This window comes from Ochotona princeps, chromosome 8, assembly GCF_030435755.1.
Source record: "Ochotona princeps isolate mOchPri1 chromosome 8, mOchPri1.hap1, whole genome shotgun sequence".
In the NCBI taxonomy this organism is placed as follows: domain Eukaryota; kingdom Metazoa; phylum Chordata; class Mammalia; order Lagomorpha; family Ochotonidae; genus Ochotona; species Ochotona princeps.
In genome coordinates this window covers 54,184,184-54,206,925 of record NC_080839.1, presented here as the reverse complement: position 1 = coordinate 54,206,925, position 22,742 = coordinate 54,184,184, and the positions used below count along the sequence as shown (strand labels likewise).

Here is a 22,742-nt window from a genome sequence, read left to right as displayed (position 1 = left end):
TGCATAAAATGGAATTAAAAGTTAAAATTTTTTTCCAGATCCAGAGCAGTATTCTAGTGGCTAAAGTCCTCGCCTTGCATCTGCCAGGATCCCAAATGGTTGCTGGTTCATATCCTGGCTGCCCCACTTCCAGTTTCCTGCCAGTGGCCTGGGAAATCAGTCAAGGACAGCCCAAGGTCTTGGGACCCTGCACCCATATGGAAGACTCAGAAGCTCCTGGCTCCTGGCTGTGGATCAGCTCAGTTTGGGCCATTGTGGCCACTTGGTGATTTGAACCAGTGAATGGAAGATCTGTCTCTCCTTTCTGTAATTCTGATTTCCAACAAAAATAGATCTTTTTTTAAAAAAATAATTTTTCCTGCGAAGATTTTTGAGCACCTGCATAGTTTTGAGTAATACTCATTTTCTGCGAATTTCTTGAGACCCTGAGATGTGTGAACTTTTTCAGACATTGCAAAACCTATGCCAAGGCGTAACAAGCTAATCCTATGTCTGTGATTCTGGTAACTCACATGACTGCAGGTTCAAGTCCCAGCTGCCCCACTTCTCCTATTCCCTAGCAACTGCCTAGCAAAGCAACAAAAGATGGCCGAAGTTCTTGGGTCCCTGCATTCGTGTGGATCCAGTTGCCTAGCCTGTATTATTCTTCCTTTTCTAAAGATGTGGAGGAGGGGGTGCCAGACCCTTGAGCCCCAGGGGTGGGGGTCCAGCAGGATCATCTGGCCTGGGTCATTAGACCTACCTGTGTGGTGGGTGCTGGGTCCATGAGCCCTGGGGATTGGCAGTCCAGAGGTACCCAGGTCTAGTGTCCCGAGGTGCCAATGACACCAAGTGAAGCCCACTGGCTGCCAAGCAGCACATTTGTGGGGGCTTAGTGTGTAGGCTTGCAGGTGGTCTGGGGCATGGTACAGGTGCAGGTGTGTGGTGACCTGACCGTAGAGTGCATGTGTCAGAACTGGGCCTCCTCAGTGGAAAAGAAAGAGCAGTGGATGGCATGCCCTGAGGCACATGGAGAATATGAGACAGCCCACTGAGACCTGCAGAGGACACACCGTACCATAAAGAGGAAAGAGGGCAGAAGAGATTTGAATGACTACCCCAACCAAACAATGACAGCAAATATCTGGGTAAATGGAGCTCTAAGGTCAACTATGTCAGCCAACGTACATTGGAAGGATTTCCTCATCCTTGGATCACCAAGAATGACAGCATTTCAGAACTACCGAAGCCACTTAAGCAGAACCCTCGGAGCATGTGCCACGTTAGGCACCCTAGGCTGATATCAGGTGGCCCATCGCTGGTTACTGGGATGGTTGGAAGGCTGGGTGTGGCTTCTCCCCTTACCTTCCCCATTCCCCCACATACAGGAAGAAGAAAAAGAACATTAGGAAACAATGATCTCACCCACTTTCTCCTAACCCTCAATCCTTCCAACCCTGATCAACTATGTAAACATCATCAAAGATAAAAATTTAAAGAAAAAAAAATAGAGCCATCAAGAAACAAACCAGTGCACATAAGGGCCAGGCTTGCGGCGTTACGTTGGGCTAGGCTGCAGCACCCATCAATTTGCATGTGAGATGGGGCTGGGGGCAGAACTGACCAGCCAACTGCATTCACCAGTGTACACATAGGCTGATACAGGGGTGAAGGACTAAGCCCATCTCCCACTAGCTGGCACACAGTCAAGTTTGGGGTTACCCAGGTGAGGTTTCTTGGGGAACAGTATACCCAGATTCACACAGCTGGCTGACAGGATAGCCAGATCATCTAGGTCAGCAAAGGTCAAGTGCCACATCAGAGGATGAAAAGCAGAACATGTTGGATAACCCTCCTGGCCAAGCTTTGGCAGCAAATATTCAGGTGTGTGAATGCAGCTAAAGCGGACTTCATTAAATAAAAGACCTTGGGAAGTTTCTCAACCTTGGAGCAATGAAACAGACAATGGCTTAGAACCGTCAAAATCACTAGTCACATCCTTGGAACAACATTCTTCCCCGTATCAGGATCTCATGACATCATATGACTGTCCCCCATCCTGGATGCTAATGTTTAGCAGCAAGGAGCACCCTCCTCCCCTCCTCCCCCACTCCACAGATACAGGAAAAAAAATCGGAAACATTTAATCCACCCACCTTCCTCCGGACCTCAACTCTTCCCCACCATAATCAGTGGCCCACATAGGCATATATTACTCTCAACTTTGTAAAATAGAATATAGAAAACGCTGCTAAAGGAGATCTAAATAGCTAAATCTCATTTAGGCTCCCTTTAGTTCCAGCCTGTATACAATTTTCTATCTTGCCAGTCTTCAAGTTAATAAAAGAGCCACAGCAGTCTTAGGGCTAACCTTACATGAGACCATACCCCTCAGGGAAAACATCTTTTCGTCCACTCTTCACCAAGTCCTGGGTCTGTCTCACTCCCTGTAATCAACCCAAGTCATCCGTTCAACACCATCCCATATTAACTTGTTAAAAGCAATATTTAAACCCAATCATTTATTATACTTAAGTGAAACTCCAGCAGTATCTACCCACACACAGCACTGAGACAAAACACAATCAAGTAACATAAAGGAGAAATGAAGTTTATAACAAAATGTTGAGACAAGTGAATGGCTAAGAATGCCTAACAACAAGAATCAGAGATGAATGTGATAGCTACTAATGACAACTGATCCTCATGTGCTGTAATGCTAAAACCACTGCAATGACAGACATTTTCAAAACAGTTAACAAGACTTACACACATTCTAACCAATCTTCTTTATCAGGTAGTTGCACTGTTAGAAAATTCAGTGTATTGTATGTTAGTATGATACAAAACATCTTGTGTAAATAATTAGCTTCTAGGATCAGATTACTATAACAGGTTCTTTGTATGAATATCTGATCGGTTAATGGGAAATCATGTAAGACATGCCAAGGAATGATTTTTCCTGGTCCCTGTTCATTAATGTTTTGCAGTGTTCTCTCAATACGGAGGGAAAAAAAAACAACACAATACAACATCCCCACAAATGATCAAAATGCTTCCCACCTTACTAGTGTCCCACCTTACTAGTGTCTTCATTTGTAAGTTAAAATTAAGGCCCATTACAATTTTTAAAGTTCAAAGCATGTTAAGACTATAATTTCAAGAGATAATTTATAAAATATATTAGATTTCAATCAATACTTGAGTCCATGTGGTAGAAATGCTAGGTTTCAGTGGGAAAAACAATGACATCATGCATTAAAAATCCACTAGAGTTAAAATCCCAAAGAACTTCTTTGGCTTAAATAGGATTCATCATTTATATTTTAATTATCATCAGAAATCAGGTTTTTTTAAAAAAAAATCCTGAATAAAACAAGATAAGGGATAGAACCTATGAGTTCTCCATTTTTGTCTCATCTAGCATCACATTTGTTTTTAAAAGTAACTGCATAAACAAAATAGCAAGAGCAGCACTGTGAATAAAACAGCTCATTACTCTTCACACGGACTCTCGCTGGACCAAATCTCTTGAGCCAAATGGCTGTGGCAAGTTAGGAAGGTTACTGCAGTTAACCTTCGAAAACTAGGACCTTTGTCATTTGAGCCTAGTTCCAGGCGTTTTAGGTATGTCATTATGAATGAATGTTCTATATTCAAAATGTATGTAGTCAGAGAAGCGTCCCTGATAGCTACTAAAAAGCAGTTACCTAGCAACCTATCAGTCCCTGCAGACAGCACTGAAAGAAAACACGTGACATAAATGACCCCAGTGAGTCATTTTTTCCACCTCTTCTCTCAGTTTTGTTCTGGAAAATCGACTACTACAATCATCAAATCAATAGGATCTTGCAGTCTCATTGTCAGCTGCAGCTGCAAATATTTTTTCTTTGATGGGGTAGGACCCCCGGCAGGAGAGTGGAATTTTAAAAGGCAGCTTGTATTTCTAAATCCATTTGGCAGGTTTATTATCAAGTATTTATTGGCATTTGGAAGCAGAGATGGGATTTCAAGATTAAACAGCTATATTCAAACCTAGTACTGTTTTCTCCTTCAGTGCTCTAAATTCTGTTCTTTTGTGTTTTCCTAAAGGCAGAAAGAATGGACGAGTGGATGCCACATTGCTAGAGAAAGGAGAGTTGAGTAGACTCCTTTAACAGAAGTGAGGCCCAAGATAACCATCAAAAATATTGGCGACAAAAGTAGTAGATGGTTTAGATATCAGTGCATCTATCAGCAAGGCCCAACTTAGTTCATAGCTTGCTCCTGAAGAATTCACTTGTTATTCTGAAGTCAATACCACTTAATACAAACCTATGTAGGTTCTGCCAATATTCACTGCCTTATTTCCTAAACTCTTACCCCTCCACTCTTCCCCCAAAAAATCTATAAAACTGGCCACCTGTATTCATTTTCAGCGCAGGGAAAGGAGAGGAGACAGCTTTTACATAAATCACAAGGTACCTTTTACAATTAAGACATTTCATTTTGCAACAAAAGCAGAAAAGTATGTCTAGAGGAAAAACAGCTTTGTTTATTTAAAGTTAGGTAAACGTAGGTATTAAATTGGCAATGAATGAGGAACATACATAGCCCGGTATCATACATTTACAGTTTACACACAAATTACCCTTGGTATAACCTATTGGGTTCCATGATAAGGATCTATAATATTTCCAGAATGTATTTAAAATTTTCTAGATCTTTTTAGGGCTAAAGGGACACTGATCCACTGCCAACAAAATTCAAGGGGAAATAAATGCTAATGAATGTTTAGCTTCCATCTAAATTTTCTATTCAACGACTCTTAAATTACTCGTAACTCTGGCCTAATTTTAAAAAGCATTAAGGATTTATTTGGAATCGCTGTTTGTTCAAAAGTCCCAAAATCACAAAACTGCTATGGCCAATTGCAGAACTTCAGTTGTTCTAGATAAATGACACATATTCTCCCTTATTAAAGAAGAAAACAAAGTATACATGTCATAATTATTTTTTTTAAACCTGCAATCTTGATAACAACTGTGCCAATTTTTTCAGACTACATTTACTCCTTAAATCATATTTCCTTATATATGGGATATATTAAAAAAAAAAGTGGGAAAACAAATGTTTAATAATTGGTATTGAGACAAATAGTTATCTGCTTAGATTAAAAACAAAATTAGATCCTTAAATCTTATACCATATAGAAAAATACATATATTACTCATGGATCCAAGAGTAAAAAATAAAAATGCAAATACCCAAAATTCTACACACAATTTTAGGGGGTCCATAGACTCTAAAGCCCATCCATGGACCCCTGATTGTTATATAGAAGAGAAATTATTCATTGTAACCTCTATTAAAATCTCAATGTCAAATACTAGATGTTTTTGAGATTAAATCACATGCAACAAATGAAGATGAACGCATTAACTCATTGTTGTAACTTTATAAAATCTTCAAACTGGAACTAGGAACAGAAGCATATCAATACAAATGGACAATGACTTGAAAAAATACACCAATTTAAATAAGTCTGAGTGCATACTGTACAAGTGTATCCACATGTCTGTTAGCCTTTCAGAAATATAAAATCAGCTAAATCTGTAGTACTTAAAGTTCAACATGTGCAATGTTATTCTCAAACTTGATTAAAATAATAAATACAACTTAGGTTTAATATGAGTAACTGCAAGATACTTAAACATCTAAACATATAATAGGAATTCTATAATATTAAAATGCAATACTTTCACCTGCATTAGTTTCATACACAATGGAAAAATACTTGCAGATACTTAGCATTAAGAATGCAAATATATTTTTACTGTGAAAAATTATAGTAATAAGGTTAGAAATCATATATTTGCATAATCTACAGTGAGGCTGTAGTCTACATTATATTATATCTTAAAATGAAAACAATATTTAAGTTTACAACAAATTTACTCAAGGCAAAATATGTTTATTACAGAACAGGATCTTAAAGTAAGCAAGGCAACATGAGATCAACCATTTTAGATTACTTTAATGAAATGTAGTTTTAAAAGTGTAATAAAGTTGAACCTAAATTCTAACATGCTCTTCTTATAAATGGGATGATGTAGAAAAGCAAAGCTTCAATGTGTAGGGATTGGAACCATCTGAAAAAAAAAAAAATTTGGGGGGGAAGTTAATAGCTCAGCAAATTTTTTAAAAATAAGATTTATTTTATTTAGCTGAAAGAGTTACAGGGGGTGGGAGGGCACCAAGAAGGAAAATCTTGTATCTGCTGGTTCACTCCACAAATAGCTGGACAGACAGGGCTGAGCCAGGTTGAAGCCTGGAGCTTCACTGGGTCTCCTATGTGGGTACAAGGGTGCAAGCACTCGGGCCATCCTCTGCTGCTTTCCCATAGGGCGCTTGTCTGAGCACCAGCTGCTCCAGTTCCAATCCAACTCACTTCTAAAGTACCTGGGAAAGCACTGTAGGTTGGTGATTAACCTGCTGTGCACACTACAGTGCTTGCCCCGGCAAATGTTCAATATCACCCTTCATTAGAGGAATAAATTATCTCTCCTTTTGAAAGTATTAGAAGCACACATACAAGTTTAAGTTGAAGATCAGGGCACCTATGTGGCAGCATAGCAAGACAAAGCCTCTGCCTTCGGTGCCAGCATCCCATACAGGCAACAGTTCACGTCCTGGCTGCTCCACTTCTGATCCAGCCTGGGAAAGCAGCAGAGGATGGCTCAAGTCCTTGGAACCCTGCACCCATGTGGGAGACCTGGAGGAGGCTCCTGGTTTCTGGCTTCTGATCAGCTCAGCTCTGGCCACTGCAGCCATTTAGCGAGTAAACCAACCGATAGAAGTTCTCTCCTTCCTCTGTAGTTCTGCATTTCCAATAAAAATAAATAAAAACCCTTTTTAAAAAATTAAAAACCACAATTCAGATGTAAAATTTTACTTATTTTTCATTCATTATATTAGGAAGGCAGACAGTAGGTAATCTGCCACCTGCTAGCTTATACCCCAAAGGCCTACAACAGCTGGGCTGAAGCCCAGGGTCTATAACTCAGGGTCTCCCATGTGGATGTCAGAAGCCCAACTACTCAAGCCATCATCTGCTGCCCTTCACGGCGCCCATTAGCAGGAAGCTGAGGAAGCAGCACTCCAACGTAGAACAGGGTCACACAGGCCTCTGGTTCACTCCTAAGAGACATCCTCAGTGCTGCACGGAAGGCCAGCTGTAGAGAGCATGACTTCTGTCCATGTCTACTAGAAGGTAAGCTCCATAGGGTAGGCCCTTTTGTGTCCACTGCTCCATTCCTACTGTTTTAGATAGTCCTACCTGGTAAATAGCATTTTTGGTGAATTAATCATTACAGATCAACTACACTAGGATTAAGTTTATGTCCAGCAGCAAGGCTCACTGTGCAGAAAATACTGCCAATACTTACTCTCCCCAGAAGCAAAATCAATAAAAGGGACAAAACCAGGATGTACATGATCCCCATAGTGTTGTGGAGATCTGGTGTTAAATTTCTGACCATCAACAGAGCACTATGTGCTGCCATTACTAACAACTGGATGGCAGGTTTCCTATAATCCACAAATGTTTCTGCTTTTTTTTTAGATCAAGCAGAAATAACTACTCTGCAATTGCTTATAAAATAAACATTGATATCTTAATGTACCAAAATTTTAGTATTAAAAGGCTATGGCTCAGGTGAGTATCTGGCAAAGGACATCATTTGCTGCCTGGAATGTCTGCATCAAATTAACAGAAGATCTGGAGTCAAATGCTAGCTGCACTTCTGATTCCAACTTGCTCCTAACATACTCTCTGGGACACAGCAGGTGATGGCTCCAGAAGTGGTCCCCTACCACCCCTGCGGGAGACATGGACTGAGTTACCCAGACTGACCTGCCTCAGGCTGACCCATCTCAAGCTGTTGCAATGAATCAGAACACAGAAGATCTTTCTTTCACATAAAATTAAACTTATCTTTGAATTAGAAAAAAAAAAAGCTATAGCTCCTTAAGGGAACAAAAGAAAAATTCAAAGAGGACAAAACACATACATTACCAAGTATCTGCAGAAGATAAAAAGGGAATTGTCTCTGTCTCCAAGGAGTTTATAATCAACATAGTACCTTGAATACAACTTCACATACTTTAAAATCTAGAATCTTTTAAAAATTCTACCAAAAATAATGCCTGGGGGCTTGCACTGTGGCGTAGTGAATAAGTACAGTGCTGGCATCCCATGTTAAGTGCCACTTTGTGTGACTTTTTTAAATTAAATATTTATTTATTTTTATGGGAAAGGAAGATTTACAGAGGGGAGACACAAAGATATTCACTCTCCAAGTGGCCACAATGGCCAGAACTGAGTCAATCTGAAACCAGGAACTTCTTCCAGATCTCTCACACAAAATCAAGGTCCCAAGGCTTTAGGCCATCCTCCACTGCCTTCCTAGGGCAAAAGCAGGAAGCTAGATGGGAAGTGGGGCAGCTGGGACATGAACCAGTGCCTATATGGGATTCTGGTGCATACAAGGGATTTAACCACTAGGCCATTGCACAGGCCCCCCCTTTTTTTTTTTTAATATTTACTTTTATTGGAAAGGAAGATCAGATTTACAGAGAGAAAGAGAAACAGAAAGATCTTCTATCCTCTGGTTTACTCCCCAATGGTCACAATGGCCCGACCTGAGCCAATCTGAAGCCAGCAACTTCTTCCAGATCTCTCACACAACTGCAAGGTCCCAAGACTGGTCCATCCTGTACTGCTTTCTCAGGCCACAAGCAGAGAGCTGGATGGGAAGTGGAGCAGTCAGGCCCCAACTGGCATCCATATGGGATCCCAGCAGGTGCAAGGTGAGGATTTAGCCACTGAGCATTGCCCCAGGTCTAGCTGCTTCATTTCTGATCAAGTTTCCTGCTGATAACCTGGGAAAACAGCAGAATATGGCCCAAGTGCCTGGACACCTGTGCTTATGTGTGGGACTCAGAGAAAGCCTCTGGCTCCTGGCTTCAAAACTGGCCCACCTCCAGCCATTATAGCCATTTAGGACAGTAAACCGTCAGATGAAAGATCTCTCTATCTGTATAACTAAACCTTTCAAATAAGTAAAATAAAACCTTAAAAAAAAATAATAAAGTCTAGGGGTGGGCATTGTGGTACAATGGGTTAAGCTGCTGCTTGCAGCATCAGCATTCCACATGGGCGCTGGTTCAAGTCTCAGCTGCTCCATTTCCAATCCAACCCCTTCTAATTAATCTGGGAAAACCAGTGCAAGACGGCTCAAGTGTCTGGGCTTCTGCACCTAGCTGGGAGACTCTGAGGAAACGCTTGACTTCAGTCTGGCTCAGCCCCGCCGCTGCAGGGGTAGCCATTTGCAGTTAGTGGATGGAAAACCTTTGCCTGATTAGCTTTTTATACTTAACTCTTTCAACTAAATAAATAATCTTTAAAAATAAATAAACCCTGGCCCACCATTTAAAATTTGCTTTTATGACTAAATATAAAATGCAGAAATACATTTTTTTTAATTTGTGAAGGAAATTTCACACACAAAAATATGCCTTAGTTTAATAAAGAACCCAGCTTCAGTAACTATCAACATACGACATCACCATCCCTCTGCCTACCCTCCAAGTACATTTGGGTGCAGGAGAAGGTGCTGTTAATATTTTAAAACCAATCCCAGAAATACTATTCTACCCAAGAATCCTTCAAAGTATATTTTTTTGTTTTCTTAATCATCATATCAAACAAATTTTACTGTTTTAGGTGGCTTAATTTTACACTGACTTGTTACACAGCAACAGGTAATTTATGCAGATTCTGTGGGTTGAAGGTTATATGCCTTTTTCTTTGTCCTGCTCAGCATTTAAAGAGAAAACACTAATCAGGATTATTTTTAAATTATTATCAATATTTCTTGAGATACTCCCCACTGAATTATTGACACAAATAGAGTACTTTTCTTACTTGGGACTCTGATCTGGTAGTGGTTAAGTGCTGTAAGAGCTTCTACTGCATCGGTTTTGCATTCCCATTCTAATAGTCCAGAAAGTGTCTTGGCAGAAGCTAAAAAAAAAAAAAAGAAAAATTCATACAGAGATACTACAAGCTTATAATCAATATAATCACTTGACTGGACTATAAGATGCTGGACTCTATGCTTGGCATATGCTTGCTAAGAGGGAATCTCAACTGAACTTGAACTATGGTTACGCAACCAGGTGGAGGAACCCACCATGGGGGGAGGGTGTGGGGAAGTGGGGGGAGAATCCCAGTATCTATGAAATTACAACACAATGTAATTAATGAATAAATTTAATAAAAAATAAAAAATAAATAATCAATATAATCAGAAAGTTTCAAAGCGAGGAAGAAATGATGTTCACTTACGTTTTGCATCAAATACTTTATATTTGATAAATGTAAGAACTTCATGGTCATTACACAACTGTCAAGAAAAAGTAAAACTTCATTAAATATATAACCAAAATAATACCCCTTTCCTGTACAAAGCAAGTTTTACCACCATACTTATGCTCTTATAAAGTATGCCTTCAGATTATTATCAAGCTGTATGACAAAAAAAACAACAAAACAGTGAAATTCTATAAGCTATGTAAATAACTGCAAATAGGGAACAGAGTCCCAAAGCAACAACTCTTTTCTGAAGCATATTACAGTTAGAAAAAAGGCAACAACACTCTGACTTAAGACTGAAGGTCAGGGTAAAATAACTTCTTTATTTGCTTTTATTGGAAAGGTGATTTGCAGAAAGAGAGACAGAGAGAAAAATCTTCCATCCGCTGGTTCACTCCCCAAGTGGCCTGGAGCCTCTTCCAGGTCTCCCACACAGGTGCAGGGTCCCAAGGCTTTGGGCCGTCCTCCACTGCTTTCCCAGGCCACAACCAGGGAGCAGGATGAGAACTGGAGCAGCTGGGACATGAACCAGCGCCCACATGGGACTCTGGTGCATGCAATGTGAGGATTTATCCACTAAGCCAACACACTGGGCCCAGTAAAATCACTTTTTTAAAATTTTACTTATCTATCTATCTATCTGCCAGAGTTATGAGAGAAGAAACCAAGAGAGAGATCTTTTATGTGTGGTTCACTCTCAAACAGCTGCAATGGCCGAGGCTGGGCTCTGTCCTCCAGATCGCCCACATGGGTTTAGCCATCTATCGCTGCTTTCCCAGGCACATTAGCGGGGAAATAGATCAGAGGTGTGCCTGGCATCCATATGGGACATCAGCATCACATCAGCATCAGCTTTACCTGTTACACTACAACACTGGCCCTTAAAATAATTTTATTAAAGACCAGGCCAAAATACCTTCCCACAAGTAAAATAACTCATTCAATGTAGTAGTAGGAATAGCTCATTCTAATTCTAACTCTTAAAAGGATTAAGCGCAAACCAACAACAAAATTTGTATTTGAGTACCTACCTTTGTGAAGGTCTCTTCTGTGACACACAATGGAACATTATAATAATGCAACACACATGAGGGTGGCTGAATTATATTCTTAGATGCTTGGCCAGCACTCGTAAAGCGATTATTTTTGCTCATTGCAAAATCTTTGTAGCTACTTGTACCATCCTCCAGCTCAAATATTTGACTTGGAACAACTGAATGTTGTTTAGACACACTGAAGATTGGAAAGAAGAAACAAACAACATACATTAGACAAAATGCAGCAGGATAGTTAATCTCAAAGTGCTAACATTTTTTCTTGCATGAAACTTAAAAGAAGGCATGCCTAACTATTCAAGTATAGGATGGTAAACTGGGCAGGACCACAGCTCCAAAAATCTGAGGATGCTATTCACTTATGTGAAATGGCACAAAATTGCATATAAACAATACATATCCTCCCATCTCTAGATTACTCACACTATCTAATACAGGGCAAATGCTATGTAAGTAGTTGTTACACTGTATTGTTTAAGTGAAAAAGGTCCGTACATGTTCAGTCAAAATACAATATTTTTCCCATGTATTTTTGAACCAAAAGATGAATCCAAAGATGTAGAATCTGCAGATACAGTAATCCAACAATATTTAGTTGAAGTTGCAACCATTCAGAGTTAAGGATCAGTTAGAAGAAAAATCCATTTAATATATTCGCATATTGGAAAACATAAAAACATGCCCATTTTGCCATGATGTTTTATGATTACTAAATTAAAACTAGGCATAGAACGAAGTTAATTGTTGCTGATGGTAGGTTGGAGCTTTTAATTGATCGGGATGATACTCTGCTGGTTCTGCCCTCAGACCAGACAGGGTCTCCCTAAGAAGCCAAGGAACTTGACTGGACTATAAGATGCTGGACTCTATGTTTAGTATATGCTTGCAAAGAGGGAATCTCAACTAAACTTGAACTGTGGTTATGCAACAAGGTGGAGGAATCCACCATGGGGGGAGGGCGTGGGGAGGGGTGGGGAGAATCCCAGTACCTATGAAACTGTGTCAAGTAATACAATGTAATTAATGAATAAATTAAAAAAAAAGCTAGGCATAGGTAAGCAAAATGTGATTTATATAACCCTATAAATCACAATTGTCTAAAAATCACAATATTTTAGTAGCTAGTAGTTTTAGATGGGTCCTTAAAGTTAAAATTAGTATCTGTAACAAAAGGGACAAAGATGTTATATTTCAAAATATCAGAAGCCAGCGCTAGAACTGCACAGAATGCTCATCTTCTACCCTCTGGCGCCAGCATCACATATGGGAACTAGTTTGTGTCTCAGCTTCTCCACTTCCAATTCAGCTCTCTGCTTATAGCCTGGGAAAGAGTGGAGGATGGCCCAAGTCCTCGGGACCCTGCACCCACATTGGAGACCCTGAAAAGGCTCCTGGTTCCCCACACTTCAGATCAGCCTTAGCTGTTGAGCCCATTTGGGGAGTGAAGCAGTGGATGAAGACCTCCCCTCTATAAAATCTGCCTTTCAAACAAACCAAAAAAAAAAAAAAAAAATCTAAAACGTTTCAGATAAATAATTACCAAACATTAAGCCTCTTTCCAAATAATTTCACATTATTAAGATGAGTGACGGCTCTTTCCACAGCATATTCATCACCCATTTCTACCAGTGCTGTACCAGGAATGGTCTTCATAAATTTTACCTATAAACAAACACAAAGTCCCAAAAAGATGAGCATTCAATTACCTTTCAAAATAACAGAATTTTTAAAAGACATTATGATTCATTCTGCCAAAATACAAAAAATATAAACAGGAAGACTATCACCCTATTGTGTATACCCAAGGGAAACACGGGCTTATCCTGCCGTTGCTACTGGCTGCATAATTGGGGACATTTAGTTAACTTCTCAATGACAACACCTGGCATGATTCATCAATTCAAAATATTCGGCAAATGTTACTGACTTTTCAATACGTTTTGTAAGCACAATGTGTGTAGTGGGGATTTTATGTTGAGCTTAACTGATGTATCTTCTTGACCCTGGAACGGTTGGGTTGGATTCCCAGCTCTTCAGCTCTAATTCCTGACTTCCTGTTAACGTAGATCCCAGGAGGCAGCAGCAACGGCTCAAGAGATTGGATTCATGCTGTTATGTTGAAGACGTGGCTCCAGCTCTGTCCAGTCACAGCTCTGGGTGTTTGAACAGCAGACCAGTGGATGCGAACTCTTTCTGCCTCTCTCTCCATATAATATTTTTTTTAAAAGAAATTCAAAGTGGTCTTAAATAGCATGACCAGTAGAAAGCAACTGTGTAACAAAGGAGCAGTTTGAAAAATAAGCAACTTGGACTTGGTGAAATGGCTTAGTGGCTAAATCCTCACTTTACATGTACTGATATCCCATAATGGGCACTGGTTCGTGTCCCAGCTGCTCCACTTCCCATCCAGCTCCCTCCCTGTAGCCTGGGAAAGCAGTGGAGGATGGCCCAAAGCTTTGGGACCCTGCACCTGAGCCGGAGACACAGAATAGGCTCCTGGCTCTTAGCTTTGGATCAACTCATCTCTGGTCATTGGGGTTACTTGGGGAGTGAACCAGTGGATGGAAGATCTTTCTCTGTCTCTCCTTCTCTGTGAATCTTCCTTTCCAATAAAAATCAATAAATCTTCGGGGGAAAAAAAGCAACTCAAGAGGGGGTTGGTTTGTGGTGCAGCACCCCAATCCTCTGCTTGCAGTGCCAGCACCATAAGGGCACCAGTTCTTGTTCCAGCTGCTCCACTTCCAATCCAGTTTTCTGCTTATGATCTGGGAAAGCAATGGAGAATGGCCCAAAACCTTGGATTCCTACACCTACATGGGAGGCTTGAAGAAGTTCCTGGTGCTCAGCTCCAGCCATTGTGGCCATTTGAGCATTGAACCAGTGGATGAAAAATCTCTCTCTTTCTTTCTCTCTATAACTGCCTTTCAAACAAAACTAAATCTCAAAAAAAAAAAAAAAAAAAAAAGCAACTCCCTATGAGCTCTTCAGCAGAGGCCACACTCACCCTCTCATAAGAATTCAAGCAGACGTAAGTCATTCATAAGTATAAGTCATTGAGCACAGTGCCTACCCCAGGAAAGTCCCTAAGGATGAAAACCCACTATCCATGGCCCCATGAACACACTCCTTCTTATTGGTCAACCTCATACTGAGAATTGCTTCATACAGCATGGTCAACACAGATTCACTTCTATCACTTTGACTAACAATTTCATTTCTGTTCTCAATTTATTTGAGAAGAGAGGAGAGGGAGACAGATACAGGACACAAAGACAGACACACAAACAGAAAATTAGGCGGAGAAACTCCCATCCCCCATCCCCCACCTACATGCCCTCAGGACTACACCAGGCCCAAGGCAGGAACTGGGAGATCAATCCAGGTTTTCCACAAACGCAGGCAGGGACCCACCGACTCGGGTAAACCCATGCCACCCTCTAGGGTCTGCACTGCAGGAAGTGGTAGTGGAAGCTGCAGCCAGGAACTGAACCCAGGTACTCCAGCAGAAGACTTGGAGAATCATATAACCGGTGTTTTAACAGCTACGCCAAATGCCTCTTCTCAAATACTAGCTTTTAAAAAGATTTATCATTTATTTTTATTTGAAAAGCAGATTTACAGGGAAGGAGTGAAGGAGAGCGAGATCTGCCATTCACTGGTTCACTCCCCAAATGTTCTCAACAGCCAGAGCTATGCTATGCCAAAGCCAGGAGCCTGGATCTTATTCCCATGCGGGTACCAGGGCTCAAGGACCTGAACCATCCTCCACTGCCCTCCCAGGCAGATTAGCAAGGAGCTGGATCAGAAGTGAGGCAACCAGGACTTGAACTGGCACCCATATGAGATGCCAACACTGCAGACTGAGGCTTAATCTACCACACCAAGGCACCAATCCCTCAAATATTCATTTTAATGGGCTATTCTAGCTGCTTTACACTACATCTGTACTCAAACAAAACCCAGCCAAAGCAGGATTTTTCTGCCTTATTTGAAATCAACTGTCTTCTTGTGAACCATATTCTTCTCTGTTTAATCCAGTATCATTCTACATATCTAACACTGACTACATATGTGTTAAATATTTGTTCTTATACTAGTAATTCTCCTCCAAAAAGTTAGACAAAATGTATACATACATTTTTAAAGATGATTATGATGGTATGAGTTTACATATCATAGCTTCAAGACTTCTGGTGCTTGTGTTTGGCAGAAGTTAGCATGCTGCCTGAGACGCCCATGTCCCATGTTCTGTATCAGAATGCCTGAATTCAGTCCTAGCTCTCTTTTTAATTCCAGCTTCCTATTAATGCACACTCTGGGAGACAGTGATGGATAGGTACTTGGTGCCTTTCACTCACTTGAATCCCTGACTCCTGGCTTTGCCCTGCCCGGGCTGCCATAGGCTTCTGGGGAGTGAACAAGCTGATGGAAGAGCCTCCTGTGTTTTCTCTGTCTGCCTTTCTAAAAGTTAAGTTCAGATTAAGCCTCCTCCTGCGATGCTGTCATCCCATCTGAGCAGTTTGAATCTTGGCTACTCCACTTTTAATCTAGCTCACTGATAATATGCCTGGGAAAGCAGTAGAAGGTGGTTCAAGTACTTGGGCCCCTGCCACCCATATGTGAGGCACAGATGGTGTTCTAGGCTCCTAGCTTCCGCCTGGCCCAAACCTAATTATTGTATTTATCTGAAGAGTCAACCAATAGATAGAAGACCTCTGTCTCTCACTATTTGTGGCTCTGCCTTTTACATAAGTAAATAAATCTTTAAAAATAAGCATAAATGTTTAAAAACTTTGGTTATGAAAGAGACCAGAATTAGAGTATACAGGAAATAAAAGTTTACTAGAAAAAGTTATTGGTTTTATCATTTGAGATAATTAGCTAATAAAACGAAAAACCAACATCCACTAAAGAAGTTGACTAAACTACCTGAGTTTGATGGTCTACATGTGAAAAGCGAATAGAAAAGTAAAACTATCATGAAAGTTCAAACATTCACTAAGGCCCACACAGTCATCAGACACAGAGCTGCTACTCTTAGACCAGCGTTTAACACCAACGGCTGTGTGAAAAGTTACTTTTCCCAATGCTGCTAAATCCCACCTTTCCCATTATAGAGGAAGCCATCCACATATTCATGGCCAGTTTTGTAAACAGAAATCATCTTATCCCCCAGACCAAACGTGGAGCTTGCCTGTCTGCTTGCCTGCTTTCTGTCTTTTGTGGGGAGGGGCAGGGTGGAGATGGGGATGGTATATGACTAAATAATTGAAGAAGATCTTGTTTCAGAATTTGAAAGAGTTGTTCCTTCAGATCAAGATGATTTAAGAATTCACAAACTAAGATTATCAACTCCTCATGCCACACCAGCTTCCCACACCTTGTGACTCAAATTAGTACTTTCTTATCCTTGCGAAAAGAACACTAAAAATCACTTAAAAAAGAAAAGATAACATTACTAACTAGCTAGTGTATCAAACAGTTAGTAATTTAAGATTACCATTCATTTGCCTTGTTAAATTGTTCATGATTGTTTAGCACCAGCTTTGTGTCAGGCACTATTCTAAGTATATATGAAATACCAATGAACAAAAGTCACACGTTTTGGGGAAGCCAGAGTTATCTGATGAAAATAAAGTTAAAATTTTTATAGACTTTCAAACTACATAATTCTTTTAATAGATTTATTTATTTTTATCGCAAAGTCAGATATACAGAGAGGAGGAAAGACAGAGAGGAAGATCTTCCATCCGATGGTTTACTCCCCAAGCCAGGAGCGCAACAGCCAGTGCTGTGCCGATCCCAAGCCAGGAGCCGGTAACCTCCTTCAGGTCTCCTGCACAGGTGCAGGGTCCCAAGGCTTTGGGCCATCCTCGACTGCTTTCCCAGGCCACAAGCAGGGAGCTGGATGGGAAGTGGAGCTGCCAGGATTAGAACCGGTGCCCATATGGGATCCTGGCGCATTCAAGGAGAGGACTTCAGCCAGTAGGCCACTGCACCAGGCCCCAAAATACATAGATTTTAAATGTTTTACTACTTTTTGAGTTTAAAAAGAGGAGTGGGTGTTTAGATTCCAGTTAAGGGTCCCATCTCCCACATCAGAGGGCCTGAGTTTAATTCCGTGCTCCAGTTACCAATTCCAGTTTTCTGCCAATGTAGGCTTAAACACAGCAGGTGATATCAAGGATCTGGGTCCTGCCACCCAGGAAATTCTGTATCGAGTCCCTGGCTTTGGCTTGACCCAGTCCAAGTCACTGTAAGCACATTTGGGGAGAAAATCTGCAATCTGGAGCTCTGATTCTCTCCCAAATAACTTTAAGAAAAATAGGGCTGAGCATTAAGCCAGGCCAAGTTGCCACCTGCATCACTATCTCCTAATGAATGCAGGATCAAGTCCCTGCTGCCCCACTTCCAACCCAATTCCCTTGCTAATACAGCTGGGAAAACAGAATTGGTTGGGTCAAGGGCTCCTACCATTCACATGCGAGACTTGGGTCTTCTGGCATGCGTCAACCTAAGCTATTGTGGTTACTGGGAAGTGAACCAGTAAATGAAAGATCTCTTTCACCTTGCCTTTCAAATAAATACATACATCTTTAAAATAAATTAAAATACTACTAGAAACATGTTAAAAATAAAGAAACAAATCATAAATTGAATCACCATCAGTCAAGGACCATCTGGTAACACTACTGATCATGAGTTCAGGGCCCAGCACAGTAGCCTAGCAGCTAAAGTCCTCACCTTGCACACGCCAGGATTCCATATGGGCACAGGTTCTGGTCCCAGCGGCCCTGCTTCCATTCCAGCTCCCTGCCTGTGGCCTGGGAAAGCAATCGAGACGGCCCAGATCCTTGGGACCCTGCACCTGCGTGGAGACCCGAAGGAGGCTCGAGGCTCCTGGCTCCTGGCTTTGGACTGGCTCAGCTCCGCCCGTTGAGGTCACTTGGGGAGTGAACCAGCAGATGGAAGATCTTCCTCTCTGTCTCTCCTTCTCTTTGTATATCTGACTTTCCAATGAAAAAAATAACTCTTAAAAAAAAAAGGAAATTAAGAGTTCAAATTTTTTTAAAAAACGCTTAAGATTAGATTTTATGTTCATAATATTCTACACAGTGAGCTACATACTAAATTACTATTTTGGATTTCTTTATATAAAAAGTATTTTTAGTACCAATGACTAATAAATAATTTCTGGAGCTTGCATATCTGATGGTTTTTAAACTTAAGTGGTCACTACTGAAAACTTGGATGTCCGTGATATAAAAAGACAAATATCTGCAATCTGTTCAAAACCACTACTCGATACCCCAACAGAAGGAATGAGTATAAAATGAAACTTACCTTTTCAATATTTCCATATAGGCAGAAAAGGTTGAAGACTCTTGAACAATTCATTTTCAGTTGATGTAAACCACTAACCATTACAACTGAACCAGAGGGATTTCCTCCATGCATGTAAGAGGAAGAAGCCTGCGGTAACGGATAGGCAACAAGCTCAGGTGTGTCTCGAGAGCCCATTCTGTAACGACTTGGTAAAGGCAATAATGGACCATGGGACCCTACAAAAATGATCAAAACAAACTAATAAATACAGTGCCTTCTGTAAATCCTTCAGTAGACATAGTTCACTACACAGAAATTAACCAATATTGGCAAGTTTGACATACTTTTAAAAAAAACCCTCAAAGTGCATGAATATAAATTTATTTGTATGAAAAATAATAAAAAGAAAACGTAATTGACCAGTACTTGCATAAACCAGGTTGTAAATTCATATTTTAAAAGACTATATTAACCAAAAAAATTAGATTAGGCTATGCAGGGAATTCAAGGTAATCGCCGTATATAGACCTCAACTTTTTAGAAAAGAGAAAAAAACCCTGCTGTGAATATCTTTTAGACGAGTAGTATACTCCTCTAAAAGGAAATCTAGGAAGTCATCTCTGCATAGCTGTAGCAAGAACTCCTGCACTTTCAGGTTGCTATTTCTTCCTTCAATTCTACTAATTTTATCTACACACACATATCTTACTATTCTGCAATTCACACTCGCTAAAACATCATCAACAATCCAGAAGGAAAGAATGCTCCTAACACCATTCGCTCTCTCTCTCTCCCTCTCTTTCTTTCTCTCTCTCCGCCTCTCTCATACACACACACACACACACACACACACACACACACACACACACAGAGCTACACATCTCTTATACTGAAAATCCTCACTGGAGCCAGCACAATGGCATAACAGGTTAATCCTCTGCCTGCTGGCATCTGACATGAGCACCAGTTCATGTCTGGGCTGCTTGACTTCCCATTCCAGCTCTCTGCTTATGGCCTGTGAAGACAGCAGAGGATAGGGCAAGTCTCTGGGCCTCTGCAGTAAAACATGGAAAACCTGGAAGGAGCTTCTAGCTCCCATCTTCAGAACAGCCCAGCTGTGGCCATTGAAGGCATCTGGGGAGTGAACCAGCAGATGGAAGATCTCTCTGTCTCTACTTCTCTAACTCTGACTTTCAAGTAAATTAAATCAATCTTAAAAAAAAAAAAAAAAAGAAAAAGGACACCCTCACTAAGAATCAACTTGCTAACTTGTAAGCCATTTCAAAAAACTTTATCTAGTTTTCCCATCCACAACAGATTATAAGTGATGTGAAAAATAAACCTGGAGTACGCAATGTGAATCAGAGCATGTGGGCCTGGTGCAATGGCTCAGTGACTAAATCCTCGCCTTGCAAGTGTTGGGATTCCATATGGGCACCAGTTTCAGCCGTTCCACTTTCCTTCCAGCTCCCTGCTTGTGGCCTAGGAAAGCTATGGAGGATGGCCCAAAGCCTTGGGACCCTGCAGCCACATGGGAGACCCAAAACAAGCTCCTGATTCCTAGCTTCAGATCAGTTCAGCTCCAGCCATTGCAGCTACTTGGGGAGTGAGCCAGCAGATGAAGATCTTTCTCTCTGCTTATCTTTCTCTCTATAAATCTGCCTTTCCAATAAAAATAAGTTAGTCTAAAAAAAATAAGAGCTTGTGTATAAAGTGTGATACTAAAAGTGGGCATAAAGCATATTCACAGCAGTAAGAGAGGCAGAACTCAGGAGCAGCACTGAGACAGGGACGTGTGGCTTAGAAAACATAATCCCTTCAAACCTTAGGTGCTCCTGCACTACTGAATGCAGAGGCCAAGTCTGAGGCACAAACAAATTTCCTTTAGATGTGCAAAATAGCAATTCAAAAGCCCAGGTTCTTTCCTCATATCTCAAGAAGAGCAGTATAAGTAACACCACTAACTTCATTTTTAGGTAGGACTAAGGGATATCTGTCATCATCTGAGCTACTAAAAACTACAAAATTTTAGTATTTAGGCTATTAGAGCTTATGAAAGACGCCAATTTTCAGTATTACCAATATAGCTGTAATTCTTAAAAACACCAACTTTAACACGGAGCATACCCTTAGCAACATACCATACTCAAATGATGCCTTAAGTTGGCCATGGTTTTCAATTTTGTTACTGACAAGTGACAGTTCATCAAAACAAGCAATGTAGCTCATGTTTAATGAGCTGTTATTCTGTTCTCTAATTTAGTTACATATACTTCAAGATTCAATTATTAGTCATTCTTATCCTATTGCAAAAGTTTATATGAGGAGGGTTTGAAAAAAGTTATGAAAAAATAATTATGGGAAAAAGGTGATAGAAAAAGATTTCCATTTTTCCTACATTTTCCAAGCCCATCATACTTATGACACTGCATCCCCCACCGCTGTTTGCTTATACAGTAATGATACTTCTTTACCATCACTAGATTATATTCTCACCACAGGAAGTAGAAGGACATGCAGTAGAAAGACACCCATCTGTTTTTATTCACTCGTTCTCCCTTTTCTCCTACACCCCCTCTGCCTGCTTCCTAGGCAGACCATACAAAACCACCACCACCACCTCAGAGTGAAATGTCTTAATGGACACACCTCAGGATGGATGCCTCAACACAACCCCACCACACCAATCCCCCTCAACAGAACTCTCCAGAATCTCCGGATCTCTAATTACAATTGTTACTCCAAAGAATTTTGCACTTTTCTTTATGTAAGCTTACATTTAAAATTCATGTACATGTATAATCAGGGCAGAAAACTGTCAAGGAATTTAATAATATATTTTTATAAAATAAAAAGCTCAAATAGGGCATGAAATGTATGTCTGTGTAATTTGAGTAAAATATATTTTATATAAAAGAAAGAAAACTTAAAAACCTAAACTAGCATAAGTTCCTTATCCTTCAACAATTTCCATTTTTTTTCTAGCGCTTTTGGCAAAAACATTTAACCACTTTTCAGTCCTCAGTTAATTGCCATGACATACTTAACTATATTACCAACTTAGTAAACTTTTTGTCACTCTCCATTATGCTAAGCAAACAGGCTTCCAATGTTTCTTTATACAGGATCAGAATTACCTACAGTTAGTGTTAATATTTATTCTATTACAAGAAAAATGACCAAGGCTCACACTCAGTAAAAATGAGTGTAGTAAAATTTCCCTCTCCTCTACAATACAGTACCTTGAATATATATAATCATGTACACACACACAAATTCTAGAATTAAAAAAAATGGGCCCTGACACTGGTATAGAATGAAAAGCTGCTGCCTGAAGTACCAACATCCTACAAAGGAACTGGTGTGAATCCCAGCTGCTCCACTTCCCACCTAGCTCCCTGGAAAAGCAGCTGCAAAAGCAGCAGATAGTCCAAGTTCTTGGGCCTCTGTATGCATGTGGGAAACCTAGACGAAGCTCCTGGCTCCTCACCTTGACCTGGTCCAATCTGACATTTTAGTCATTTGGGGAGTGAGCCAGAGAATGGATATCTCTCTCACTCTCTCTGCCTCGGTAACTCTACATTTCAAATAAATAAATCTAAAAAGAAAAGGCAATAGGGAATAAGCTAAAAAAGCTAAGAATGATCATTAAATTAAACCAGGAAATTTTAAAATGTTTAAGAAAACAGGCAACACTAGGGGCTTTCAATAATAAATCCCAAGAGTAAACTATAGCAGTTTCTATTTTATACTGCTTCTGATAATCCTACACTTCAACCTTAAACCACAGAATAGACAGAGATCAATACCAAAAACAAACAACCACAACAACCAAAAAAACCTAAAAAACTACATAACAACAATGTATAGCCAGCCAGTTCACAAACATCTACCTATAAGAAAAACAGTTTGATGCCTATATTCATTCTGCGGAAGATTATTATTCTAGATCTCATAATCTGAAT

General features: G+C 40.3%; 1 protein-coding gene across 3 annotated transcripts in view; it reads right to left on the bottom strand.

Annotated features, from left to right (window-relative positions):
- Nucleotides 1-4,493: 4,493 nt before the first annotated feature.
- The window catches only part of HNRNPLL (heterogeneous nuclear ribonucleoprotein L like), a 42,221-nt gene continuing 23,972 nt past the window's right edge, over nt 4,494-22,742 (bottom strand). For all 3 annotated transcript variants that reach the window (XM_058668056.1, XM_004582739.3, XM_058668055.1), the window contains 6 exons: nt 18,796-19,013; nt 12,992-13,113; nt 11,428-11,629; nt 10,370-10,427; nt 9,947-10,045; nt 4,494-6,110 (listed from right to left, as the gene is read on the bottom strand). In XM_058668056.1, coding sequence (XP_058524039.1) covers nt 6,055-6,110; nt 9,947-10,045; nt 10,370-10,427; nt 11,428-11,629; nt 12,992-13,113; nt 18,796-19,013 — 755 coding nt within the window. In that variant the 3' untranslated portion in view covers nt 4,494-6,054. The remainder of the gene's footprint in view (nt 6,111-9,946; nt 10,046-10,369; nt 10,428-11,427; nt 11,630-12,991; nt 13,114-18,795; nt 19,014-22,742) is intronic.